General features: G+C 43.2%; 1 protein-coding gene across 2 annotated transcripts in view; it reads left to right on the forward strand.

The window, feature by feature from the left end:
* Positions 1–13841, forward strand: part of PKP4 (plakophilin 4) — a 64525-nt gene that overhangs the window by 13312 nt on the left and 37372 nt on the right. Inside the window, exons 3-4 of one of the 2 annotated variants that reach the window (XM_088519806.1) lie at positions 8132–8166; positions 13580–13711. In XM_088519806.1, coding sequence (XP_088375932.1) covers positions 8132–8166; positions 13580–13711 — 167 coding nt within the window. The remainder of the gene's footprint in view (positions 1–8131; positions 8167–13579; positions 13712–13841) is intronic. The other variant, XM_088519807.1, reaches the window with a different exon arrangement.

Below are 13841 nucleotides of genomic sequence, written 5' to 3' on the forward strand. Positions count from 1 at the left end.
CGAGGCCGGCCGTGGCACGCCGTGCCCGTCAGGCTGTGCCCATGGCTGGGCCATCAGGCTGTGCCCGTCAGGCTGTGCCCATCAGGCTGTACACGAGGCCAGCCCCGTCAGGCTGTGCCCGTGACTGGGCCTGGCAGGCTGTGCCCAGCAGGCTGTACACGAGGCCGGCCGCGGCACGCTGTGCCCGTCAGGCTGTGCCCCTCAGGCTGTGCCCATCAGGGTGTGCACGAGGCCAGCGGCGGCAGGCCGTGTCCCTCAGGCTGTGCCCATGGCTGGGCCGTCAGGCTGTGCCCGTCAGGCTGTGCCCATGGCTGTGCCCGTCAGGCTGTGCCCCTCAGGCTGTGCCCATCAGGGTGTGCACGAGGCCGGCTGCGGCAGGCCGTGCCCCTCAGGCTGTGCCCATGGCTGTGCCCCTCAGGCTGTGCCCCTCAGGCTGTGCCCATCAGGGTGTGCACGAGGCCGGCCGCGGCAGGCCGTGCCCCTCCGGCTGTGCCCATGGCTGGGCCCAGCAGGCCGTGCCTGGCAGGCTGTGCACGAGGCCGCGTAGGGGACAGGGCCCAGCCCAGGAGCGCCCCCGGCCCCTTCCCTGGCCACGTGTGCCCCAGCTCTGAGCAGGCAGGAGAGCGCTCCTGTCCTGTCCTCGGCCGCCTGCTGCAGTGACCGCAGCTGCCTCAGCGCTCGCCATGGTTGTACGAGCCGCATAAGAGAGGGTGCCTTGTTTTGCTGCCCATCAGTAGCTGGAAAGTAACGCTCCTTAACGTTATTTTGTTCTTCTAAGCCTGGAATTAGCACAGTGCCTGGTTCGACTGACCTGAGCCAGGTCTTTAGCATTTTTGTTGCATGACATAAACTCCTCAAAAGCATTCTTTTGTAGTTAATATCCTGTAAACCCTTCTAGACATTTTCCTTATGTTTAGCAGATACAAGATGATTTATTTCAAAGAAGAACCACTTAGAAGTAATCACTTTACCTGCTAGCAGATATTTCTGCACAGTCCTCCATATAGTGGCATAGAAGGAAAAACTCCTCCTGATGCAGCAGGACAAGAGCCAGCCATTAGGGAACGTATTTTTGGTTTAGGTTTGTTATTCTGTTGCCCACCTGTTTTACAGCGGAACTGTAAAAGCAGCATGCAAGAGTAGGTGATAGATTGGCTCCCCTACGAGGAGTGAAGGATGAGGACAGCAGCAAGTCTGAGGAATAGAGAGAAGCAAGCTGTAGGTGAGAGATATCTCAGGGCTCCTGTATGTCTTAATTTTAACAGGCAAGTAATCTCCAAATAAACTAATTTCCTCTTTTAATTTTTTATAAATGGATAATCCGCTCAGCTCTTTAATGATGTCCCATCCACTTTCAAACCTCTTAGCAGACTGAAATGACTCAGGATAATGTCAGTGCTGTACATAATTATTTAACATGTATTATACACTGCAAGGTCATTGGTAGCTCGGAAGACCAGGATGAGGTTCCAGCTGTATCTTCTCACTTCTTGCTCCCTCCCATGCACATGTTTCCCTGGAAAGAAGCCGGCAGGAGGTTCAGCCTCCTGCTCCCCATGGCACCTGACCGTAAGCCCGACCGGGCAGCTGATGGGGACACGGTTCCGGGCTGCCGGGCGTGTGGGTGGGAGAGGAGTCGTCCCTGGCAGAGCCGCGTCCCGGAGCCGCGTCCCGGAGCCGCGCGTTGCTCCGGCCGCCTCCCCTCGCAGTGCCGGCGGGTTCGTGCTCGCACAGCCAGCCCTCCCCGTGTCTCTGGACGTGCCCAAACGCAGCGCTGCGGGGAGCCAGCCAGCTCCTACTGTTAATGTAGTTGTGAAATACTGTGCTCAGAGGCTGCTCACGGGCACCTTAGCAAAGGAAGGCAAAAAGAAGTAAGGGGCACAATAGACATTTAAAGAATGCAAGTACAGTTGGCAGCGCAGTAAATAGTTAAAAATATTTCGACCCTTGAAGTGCTGGCTGGTCAGCATGCTCCCATCATCCGTGCAGGCCGCTGGGAGGGCCGTGTTTAGTCACTTCTGCACGGGTCAGCTTCATCCGGATGTCAGGGAAAAAACACAACTACCACAATAACAGCAAGAGGGTAGTAGCTCCTGCCAGCTGGAATTAAACATGTGTACCTGGTTATCTGTACGTGATTTATGTTCAAGTGCATGCAAAGTATTTTCATTAATCTGGAAGTATTCATTTAATTTGAGTAACACTGTGACAATACCAATCTTCTGGGCTTTATGAAACTAAATGTATTTTATAGTTACTAGAATGGTGAGTTTTTTTGCTTTACATAACAGATTATATTTTAATTAGTACTGAAAAAAGAAGATTACGTGCAGTTTCTCCAGCAGTGAAAAACAGTCTAGAGGGATTTAGTGAAATATTAACCTGTAATTGAGCACTGATGATTTATTGTGGATGCACCCCATGTATTGCACTTTATGTGTGCGCACGCGTTCCTGACAAGGAAGGAAGGAAGGGGCTTTGCTGGGAAGAAGCGCAGCGTTGGGCTGAGCCGCTCGGTGCCTCGTGCCTGTTCGCGGGGCTGCGATGAGCGAGAGGCCTCCGGGCCCCGCGCCGGGCTGGCTGCAGCGGAGCTGGGCTTCCCTTGTGGCTCCTATGGAGACTGGTCACCGTTGCTCATGCAACACATCAAATATCTCAGCACCTTAAATGTTGAAATTTCTTACATATATTGTAATATATGATGTCACCAAATTTTCATGGCTAATTATGATGTTCATAAAAATTACCCTTATAATCAGTATATACTTTCTGGAGAGGGGAAAAAAATTGTAGTAATTTAAGTTTTTCTTTGAGCTAGTATTCATATTCAAATTTGAAAACAAAACAAAAAAACCCTAATCAAACAGCTGTAATAAATATAAAATACAAAAAGATATAGTTAATTATCTTTGTTGCAGAGAGAAATGCACAGTAATCAACATGTTTTAATAATAGAGCTGTTGGAAGGACGTTTTTTGGCACCTAACTAAATAATTTATTTACTCGTTAAATTTGGAGGGGGTAATGATTAGATTATTATTGGCTAGCTGGGAGCTACTTGCCCTCTGGGATAAAACAACTGGTGCTCAGGTTCCTGACCGTGGCTGGTACTGCCCATTGCAGGCAAAGAAACGGGCTCTGTTGCCGAGTGGGAGAATGTCCCTTTGTCGGGGACTGCTCCATGCTGTGATTGCTTTAGGCTTTATAGGTTTTGTTTAAAATGCTTCAGATCCTCTTTAATCTAACCATAGATTTCCTATTCTCTGCATTCTAAAAAATAATAGATAAATATCTGGAGTTTATTTTATTACATTAAATATTTCGGCTTATTTTATTACATTTTAGAGTATAATCGTATCTTTTGACCTTGGTTACAGAACTTAACAGTAGATTGTGCTGGTTTTGTTTGTTCTTTGTTCCCAAAACCATCAATCTCACTGAGTGTGTCTCCTCCTCTCTCTGTGCCATTTGGTTATACTCTGCACTTTCATATGCTCTTATTTTAGAATTATTTTATGACATTAACTCCTTTCTTCTTATCTCCATTTCTGCTGTTTCCCTGATAGGAAGGACACCCAGAAAAGGGCTGCTAGTTTACATAACAGCCTCGGCAGTTTTTTGGTTATTTTTTCATGTTCTCTCACAGCATGGTATTTATTGGCTTCTTTTGACTGTACAGAAGTTTCTGTTGACAGGTTTCCTTCCATGTTTGTTCAGTTTCTTTCCCACAGGGAAATTTAGATTTTTTCAGGTTTGGAGGGAGTCCTGTGTCAACAGCAGTAAGAGTGATGCTTCTGAGTGCTTTGATTAGTGGTTGAAGTGGGCACAGAGCTACTCTTTTCCTTGCCTGTAACCACTTCCAGTTTTGCCATAACACCTTCATACAGATATTCCCCTTCATTATTGTCAAATCATTAATAAATAATGTCATCTACAGATCTCAGTACTTCGTGCAAAAGTAGTTAAACTACTTATTCCACTTGGAATTCTGTGAATATTCTAAAGGTATCTTTTGTCACTTAAAAATTATAAAGTAAAGCTATTTTCTAATCTGATAGAAATATTTTTCTGAATTTGACATGATTAGTCAGTTATCTAAGTGACTCTTTGTCACAAACTTTGTGAGAAACCTTTGAAAATTCAAATAAAAGATAATAGGCTTGCTGTTCTTTTTTTTTCTTTTCAACTAGTCACAAAATTCTGGTAGATTAGAGGCAGGTCGCTCTTTTTCTAAGCACATCTTGGTTCGCTTCTATCATAAGATATTAAGTGGTATATATTTCTAGGTTTAATTAGCTTTACTTAACAAAATTCACAACAAATTCATAACAAAAATTCATAACTAAACAAAGATCAAAGTTGAAAATTCAGATATCCAATATATCCACTATTGTCTACTATATACTTAAAGGAAGCATTGGAGCAATAGTTGCATATTTTGCTAGTAGCAACTCAATCACTTCCTTAGTCCTTTCAAAATTCTTTCTGCAAAAGTATTTTAAATAATTTTTAGCACTTCCTTTTTAAATGTTTTAATTGTCTTCAAGAGAAAACGGCTTAGAGGAAAAGAGGACATTTCCATCAACCTCTCTGGTTGCTGAGTACTGTATTTCTGCTTTGGCACATCACCTGTGGCACTCAGACAACATCAGCTGCTTCTTTAAAATTGCAGGATGTGCTATCATTCTGTCTTATGTCTACAGAAATTTAAAAATAAAACATTAACTGATTTTTGCATGTCTACATCAAAAATAAGTGAAATTTGCCAAGTTTCTTGCTAGAAGTAAGTTGTTTGTGTGTTTTAGTTTGTTTTGTGTTTCTGTGGGCCTGGTTGGAGTGATGTTGAAGCTTTTAAATGCCAGCAGAATTGAAGAGATTAGCTGTTTTTTTAATGCAGTTTGGTTGCAGATGTTCAAATAGAAAAAAGCAAATTGTGGAGTGGCACTGCTGATAAATTTGAAGAGAGCAATGATTTAATGTTGACTGCATCTGCATATATAAATGTTTGCTATATTCTCCAGTAGTAGCAGAGCGGGCGGCTACCGGAGGGCATCGCTGTCCTCGGCGAGCGGGAGAGGCGGATGCAGGGGACACCGGGACCGCCGGGTGACCAGGGCTGTGTGCGCAGACGGGCTCCCGCGTTAGGGCATAGCAGCCCTAAGCTCTCGGGTAGACCCGTGTGGCACATCAGAGGTGCGTGCCGCGTTTCCAGCCTCTGGTGGCGTCGAGAACGTGTAAGCTCCCCGGAAGGAGGGCGGGCGTCGCGATGGTCACTGCCATGGTCACAGCCATTAAGATGCACCTGGTCAGGGTGATTTGCAGTCCTTTTCAGCTTTTCTGATAGCTATCTTGAAGTTTAGTTAACATGTTTGTCATCAAGAGTCAATATTTGCTATCAACAAAAAATAGCAAAAATGTGAAATGCCATTTTACTGATTTTGATAGTTGCCAGTTACTTGTGATGTTGCAGTATATGGAGTTAAATATATGCCACTTTATTGGAAAATCCCCCTGTATTAAGAATTTGCAGCTTCGTAGCACATAAAATTATAAATGTCTTCTGGGTGGTGGTATTTAAAATGAAAGATAAAGGTCAGTTGAAACAATATGTTCAGCAAGATTTTACTGACAACTCTACTGAAGCAACAAACATGGATCCCCGTGAAGAAATCATTTGCTAGCTCATGGGGTATGTGTCTTTCAATGGTGAAAACATGTGAAGTATATACATTTTCAAAAAATCTTGTGTATTTTGCTTTCTACAGCTTTCCAGCATTTTCAAATAACTTTAATATATTGAAATATATTTAATAAAATAATTTGATGCTTCATTTTTTCCCACTGTTGCCCTTTTTGATTACAACAGTGGTGTATGCAAGTGGTCAAGGTAAATATAAATGGAAATTGCTAATTTTCCTTCATAGAATGTTGTTTAAATTGTAGAAATATATTCCATTTGAAGGAATGGTTGCTAAGACAATAGGCTTAATTGCCACGTAACGTGCAGTGTCTCCAAGGATGTAGGTAGCACCAAGGCGTCAGCTTCCCCTCCAGAGCAGGAGCCACACATCTAACTGGGAGAGTTGTTTCTAGAGAGGATAGTGCTTCAAAAGCTCTCTGTTCATCCGGTGCTTCGTCCGCTCCAGTGACTAGTTCAATCCTGTAACTAAGGCACCATCTTTGAAATAAAGCTGTGAGAGCTGGCAAAAAAGGTATAAAAATAGGGCGAAGCTGCCAGATGCCGAGGAAAGAGAGGAGGGCGGCCGCGGTGGCCGGGCGCCGAGCGGGGAGCGGGGAGTGTGGAGTGGGGAACGGGGAGCGCGGAGCGGGGAGCGCGGAGCGGGGAACGGGGAGACGGAGCGGGGAGCGCGGAGCGGGGAACAGGGAGCGCGGAGCGGGGAGCGTGGAGCGGGGAGCGCCTCGCGCCTCACGCTCGCTGCAGGCCGCCATGCCGCGGCGCCTCAGCGCCCCGAGCGGAGCGGCCTGAGAGCGAACGACAAGGTTGGGCCTCTGTCTGGCGTTTCATCTGCGCTCTCCTTCCCTCCGTGTCTCATGTTTTAGCTATGCTTTCCTTCTGCGCCGTTTAGTGAATAGCGACTGGGCAGTAACAATATTTCTCTCTACTTCAAAATCCTACAGATTAGAGCAAACAGCTGTGAAAGAGAAGTGTCATTTCTACATGTCTAACCTCCTCATCTAAGGACAGATTGAATTGAATGTTTTTAGATTTGCTGTACAACATATATAGGCTCACTAGCTTACACGTTAATATCAGGAGGAGATAGCAAGACTAGTTAAATTAGTGACTGCAAAGCTGCTCAGTGGTCAGATGGTATTTGCTTTTTAACAAAAGAATAGAATAAAATGCATTACGCATGCTTATCAGAGCTGGAGAATTGGTAAGTTCAAAAGGTAACAAAAACTACGTGATTAAGTTATTAGGGAGTAGACACTGCAATTTTTGCAGAAAATAATTTATTAAGAATTAATTTAAGTCAGTTTCTTAGCTGACTAGTTTAAGGAACAGTTTTCTACTTCTTGCTTGTAGTCAGGACAACTCTTATCTTTCATTAATCCTGTAGGTATAAAGACTCTCACTTAGATATGTCTGGTAGATACATTTTTGTATATGTGTGTGTGTGTATATATTTTTATATATAAAGTATATACAATATATATTAAAATGTGTATTATTTATATATATTATATATCTTTTAATCTTTCATATGCAAGGATATAGTATTTCTGTGTGTTTAGCACTTTCTTTTGCTAGCACCAGTGAATGATGTCATCTCATTGTATGAAACAGTTTCTTCAAAATCAGCGAAAGAAAGAGGGGAGGTACAGCGTGTATGATCTGACGTTCAGGTAGCATTGTGGTCCTCGGACCTGCAGGTGTCAAGTAGATAACTGCATATTTCTTAATTTCAGCAGAGCAGAGTATTGATGAATACGCTTATAGCGATGATTAAAAACTTGATGGGCTTGCTCAGTGAAGAGCAAAGATCACACACAGGAAAGTATGCATGTACATTGGCTATCATTCAAAACTCAGCTTTGGATAAATAAAATCTGTTCAGTTTTATACAAACTCTGGAATTCAACATCAATTTTGGTAGAATTTTTCTTTTGAATTTTTGACAACAGAAGTAGTTTTAGAGGTTATAATAAGAAAAGTACGAGGTTCAGCTTGCTAGCCAGAAGCTGATGAAGTTGCACAAAATCTACTTGTCATGTAGTTACAAACCCCGAAATGTGCTATTAAAAATCAGCGCTCCGAAGCGAAGGCGGTGGTGGGCTCGGGGACGGTGCACGGGGCTGCAGGGCGAGGCGTGCGCGGCCTCGCCGGAGCGCGTCCCCCCTGCCGCCGTGCGGGCGCTGCAGGAGGAGCCCCCCTCGCTGCCGCTCCTGGCCGCGGTGCCCTGCAGTGCAGCGAGGTACGGAATGAACAGCGGGGCACGCAGAGCTCCATTCTCACGTGCAAAGTGCTGCAGCGTTTTGTTTACCCAGAGCATCAGAGCCTACTGCTTTTTGTACCATTTTCTATGCTTTGGTTTAAAAAGAACCCATAACTAGCCACTTAGTCACAAAAATGAACCTGAACTTGCTTTATTTTTTTCCCTTTCAACAGCTCTACTGAAAAATCATTTCCTTGGAGATCATCAGGTATGTTCTCTGTGTGTGTCTTCTGCCGTCTCAGTGCCTTAAGGCCCCCAAACTTTACCTCTTTTTTTTTTTTTTTTTTCCATTTATTGCTTGTTTTGGACTAAACTGTTCATTGGCCTTGTTTACTTAGTGATGCTAAGTATCTTTTTCAAACTATGGCATTATTGTACTATTGCTAAGATGCAGAGAGATCTGTGTGTTCATCCGTTCTTGCAGAAGTATGTTTTGGCTTAAGTAGAGGTAATCACAGGTACTTTACTGCCTGGACTACACCTTTTGTGCCCTTGGATTTCTGAGAGAGATGTGATGGTAGCAGGAGTCTTCCTGTATATTAGGTCACCTTTACAACTCATTCAAAAACAACTTTTCAGTCTTTCCTTTGGCTGGTAAAGGTCAGGTTCTTCTTTTTACAGATATTCTTAGTTAAACTGAGATAACCTTCATTTTTTGAGGGTTTTCCCAGAAGTATTTTTTCTATTTTTGTATCTCAGCATAGCTTGAACTTTCTTTCCAAAATGAAAGATTAGTCTGCAGTACATTTACATCTTTCTTCTCTTGAGTATATTAGGTGAAAGTAGATAGGATTGCTTATTAAAGGCAACATTTAAGTGTATAGGCCAAAAGGGACTGTTAAAATAATCTAATCTGACCTTCAAATTTCCCAGATCAGAGCATTAGCTAATGAGGGTTTTGCATCAATTACGACGTTTAGTGGTTGAAGAGTCAATCTTGGAACAGCTGGTGGTCTGTTTAGAGTGATGAAGTGGATGTGCAGAAATCAACATCTCAGGAACACACAGCAGGACCCGAAATGGGACCTTGATTCTCTGCTTGCTGATTTGGCATTATATTGTGTTACTCAAATGCAATTGGGCGCTCTTGAAGGAATATCAGGTTAAGCCAAACTGCTTTAATGTAATAAAAACGCAATTATAATTTTAGGTTTCTTGTTAAGAGTTTATTAACTTAGTTCTGCATTGTGGTGAAAGCATTTAATTATGTAGAGAATGCATGCAGGTTTCACAGCTACCTCGCCTCTGCAGCACCTCTTAGTCATCTGCTTAATCACTGGAGCGTATTTGGAATCATGGCAGTTCCAGACCCTGTGGATTCCACCTGCAAGTTGCTGTTATGTCCCACCTTAAATTATGTTAGCTCAATTAAGAAAGAATAATACACTTATCCAAAATGAAAACTTATTGCCCATTTCAAACCAGAAAATATTTTCACTGTAAGTATAAAAAAGAGGCAGAGAATTTCCTATTTAATTAGCATGAAGTTTTTACGGTAATAGTTCACTATGCTTCTGTGACTGCCTGTTCATTTATTGCTTTTTTTTTTCTATTGCATCTTATTGCATTTTTATTGCATTTTATTCTATTCCATTGCAATAGAAAATTTCTTTCAAAACACTAGTCTTCTGGTACTAGAATTACTACGGAAGAATTTATAATATCAGAAGTAAGGGATCATTGCCTAGACAAAAGGTAAACCAGAGTGAAGGTCTACTTTTCTCAGTGCTGAAGGTTCTTAAGGCCAAAATACTCCTATAAGGAGCTGCCTTCCCTAAAAATCCCTTCAAAGAAGATACCTTTTGTTTTTAGCTTTCCATATGCTGCAAACAAGGCAATCTTACATGACATCTAGGTCTTTTTTTAAGACAGGGTTTCTTGTGTCACCTGGCAAAAAATGGATGCAACAGGTCTCAGGATAGTAGAGGAATTTGTTGGAAAGAGCCCAGGAGGCGGCCGGGTCCAGCGGCCCCTTGCTCCCTGGAGGAGAGGCAGCTTCCAAACTGGAGCCGCCTTCCCAGTTGGATAGGGTTGCTCGGAATCACCGTGGGATAAGAGATGTTGTGATTAAGGAAGGGCTGTTCTGTTTTCTTCTGCTGCTGTTCGTTTACAGCTCCAGAGGACTTACCGAGTGCTGAGCAACATAAAGTTTCTCCTCATTTCCCCAGAATATTTCTCAAATTTCCCACTGTCCTTTTTCCTTCCTGTTTTCTTTAACTTAGAGGCTAAATTCCTAGATGTAGTGTGTGGTGACTGGAGTTGCATGGTTTCAGTAGTCACCATGGTTTCACCTCAGCTGAGTCATTAGCTCTTCTTCTTTTTCAATCCAAGATTTTCAACAACCTGATTGCCTTTGTATTTAAGTTTTGCTAATCATTGTGCTGCTCTTTCTGTTTCTTTTTTTAAAATCTTTTTAAACAAAAGAAAAAAAACAAAAGCTTGTTTTTTTCAAGTAATTCAGGAATCACTTTGGTTCATTCTTTCATTTTGAAAACTCTTTTTCTTCTCAAATTATTTTCCTTCATTCTATATTCTATCAGGGACTGTCCACAATGGGAGATCTTTTGACAGATCTCAATCTTTATTTTAGTGATTTCATCTCATCCAGTTTCATTCCATCTCATTCCACATATTTATTTTATTTCCTCCTCAGTTTTTTTGCTGCAGCAACAAGCTTTTTCAGTTGTTTCTTTTTTTATTCCTTGACTTTCCATGAGCTCCTTTTTCTTCCTTTCATCTATCCATTTCTTCTTATCTTATACTTCAAGTCTCTCCTGCCACTTGTTCCCTTTTTCCTTAGAAATCTTCTGTACCCATCGCCCTAGGAGGGGAAACTTAAGTTTCTGCAAAATGGTAGGACTTGAGAAAGGAACAAAGCCAGGAAGCCTAGGAACACAGTTCTTTTTTTAGAAGAACAGGTTGCAAAAATATTGGTTTTCCTTTAAGAACAACATTTCTATTCAAATAGTGTATGCATTACTATAAATCCAGAATTCCTTACATCTCTGTATGTATCCAAAGTAAGGCTCACCTAGAGTAATTGCTCAAAAGTGGGTATGTTTGAAAAGATTTTGCTCAGGATTTAAATTGATACAAATTTAATTTAATCTTTAAATTTAGATAGTGATTTTAAAGGGTTGGTAGATTTTGGTTTTTTTTGCTTATTTACTATTAAGGTTTATTTTAAAGCATGTCAGTGGATGCTAGTTTCATAGAATCATAGAATGAATCACAGAATGCTGAAGGTTGGAAGGGGCCTCTAGAGCTCATCTAGTCCAACCCCTGCACACGCAGGGTCACCTAGAGCACGTGGCACAGGAAGTTGGCACACAGTTTACCAACTATGAGCTGAAAAATATTGAAGTTAAAGATAAATGAAAATGCTCCCATAAATCATCTTTTTTCCTGTGTGCAAATAGTGCTTTATATTAAAAAACCATCAGCGGATGGTGGGATGAGTCCTTAACTGAAAGTACTTAATGCATTAGTTGAACTACACAGAATTTTCTGCTGAAATATAACGTGATGTTATTTTGCAGATGCTCATAAATAGAATATTAGATCAGCAGCAATTTATAAAAGGCTGTTATTTTATTTAGGCCGTTCTTCTCATGAAGAGATAGGGAAACAAAAAGTCATTTTGTTGTGCATTCTTGCCTTTGTTAGAGAGTCTAAACAATCTTCTTTTTTAGCAGAGTGAAAGCATTTGCTTGGTGGCAAGTGCGTGACTGCACCAAGGTTTTACTTAGGAACATTGGTGTGGCACTGTATAAATGACTTTCATTTCTCCCTGTGTGTTTCTCCTGAAATTGTCTGTCACTTTGAATTTGATCTAATGTCATATAGTTCCTAATACACAAAATAACAAGGTCTTGTGTTATTTTAACCAAATAATCTGAAAATTAAAATATTGTTGTTGAAGGTAACTAAAGAGTAGTTTAAATGTCCAATCCTCAGAACTCTTTTATTCAAAAGACTGTTTCAATACCCACTTCTGCCTCATGTCCAGGTTGGTGTTACAAGATCCTGGAAGTCAGCTATTTTAGTGTGGGTCTGTGAACCATTTCTAGGGGCACTCTGGATGAAATTAATGATGAAATTAATTTCTTATCAAGTCCTATTTTAATTTGGTAATAACAGCTTTTATTATAATTAATTACCATCAAATTACTAGATGATTTTGACCTAAGCAAGTACTACTGTCAAATAACTATGCTGACGGCAGAGATTCTCTGAATCACGGAGGTTGCGATTTTTCTTTTTTTTAATCTGGTATTTGAATGGTATTCGATTACTGCTTGTAATAGCACTTACTGAGTACCATTTTAAGTACAGATATTGCATTATATTGCAATTATTTGGCATTATGGTAGAGTCGTTGAGACGCCAGTGTTACGTGTACAGCTCTGCATTATTAAAGGTCAGGATACTTCTTTTTGGCTTCATGAGTGCAAGTGCTCTGTAGCTGAGAGCTCCCTTTTGCAGGCTGGTGCAGCGGGTGCTGCAGCGAGGCCTTTCCACGCTGCCCTGCTCCGCTGCCGCGCTGAGCCCGTCCTCGTCCCTGCTCCGCGGGAGCGACACGGGTCCCCCGCAGCGAGGCCGTTCCACGCTGCCCTGCTCCGCTGCCGCGCTGAGCCCGTCCCTGCTCCACGGGAGCGACACGGGTTCCCTGCAGCGAGGCCGTTCCACGCTGCTGTGCGCTGCTGCCGCTGCCGCGCTGAGCCCGTCCCTGCTCCGCGGGAGCGACACGGCTCCCCCGCAGCGAGGCCGTTCCACGTTGCCCTGCTCCGCTGCCGCGCTGAGCCCGTCCTTGTCCCCGCTCCGCGGGAGCGACACGGCTCCCCCGCAGCGAGGCCGTTCCACGCTGCCCTGCTCCGCTGCCGCGCTGAGCCCGTCCCTGCTGCACGGGAGCGACACGGCTCCCCCGCAGCGAGGCCGTTCCACGCTGCCCTGCTCCGCTGCCGCGCTGAGCCCGTCCCTGCTCCACGGGAGCGACACGTGTCCCCTGCAGCGAGGCCGTTCCACGCTGCCCTGCTCCGCTGCTGCGCTGAGCCCGTCCTTGTCCCTGCTCCGCGAGAGCGACACGGGTCCCCTCAGCCTGCACGGCCGCTGGCGCGGAGCCCATGCTCCTCAACACAATGCGTTTTGTTGATATTTCGTGATTTATTATTGTTTCAGTTGATGATACCAAGTATGGATGAAATTCAACCTGACCTTTTAATTATGAAGCTCTATTGAAATACCAGTAGCATTACTAGTATCAATTAAAAATATGGTAGCTATTTCTGGGTACTCCAGTAGAGCTACTTTTCAGAGCATAAGCATCTTCATATTTTCTATATAAGCAGCTACATTTTTCATCCCAGTAGCTTGGACAGTACATTTAAAAGCTGAGAATTGTAGATCTTCTTGAGAGGTGCAGACTCTTGAGAGCCGTTAAGGCCAGAGTAGGTTCCTTTGGTTGGTGTGGTAGCTGGTACAAGTCAACCAGCAGTCTCTGTTTATAGACGTGTCATGTTGGAAGCTCTTCGTTAGAGCACGTATGAGAAAATAACTCTTACTGAATTTGCAGGAAGCTTACCTGAGTACGTTGTGTTTGCCCAGTTGATTTGTTCTTCCAGATGCTCCAGCCAGCAGCGCAAACAAACCCCGCGTGTCAGAGAGCGCTCACACCAATGCCTATCACGTCCGGACGGAGCCAGAGCAGGGGAGCCTCTACTCTCCAGAACAGACATCTCTCCATGAAAGTGAGGGTCTGTTGTGTGCTTTTTAAATACGAGAATGTTTCTATATTGATTCTCTAACAATGCAATATAACTATGAATGCAGTAAATATCTGCATATGTAAAACTTTGTTTTCATAAAGGTATGTAATGCATTTAT

The sequence above is a fragment of the Tinamus guttatus genome, unplaced genomic scaffold (assembly GCF_059628265.1).
Source record: "Tinamus guttatus ecotype Peru unplaced genomic scaffold, ASM5962826v1 Tinamus_guttatus_pri_ptg000073l, whole genome shotgun sequence".
NCBI classification, from domain to species: Eukaryota; Metazoa; Chordata; class Aves; order Tinamiformes; family Tinamidae; genus Tinamus; species Tinamus guttatus.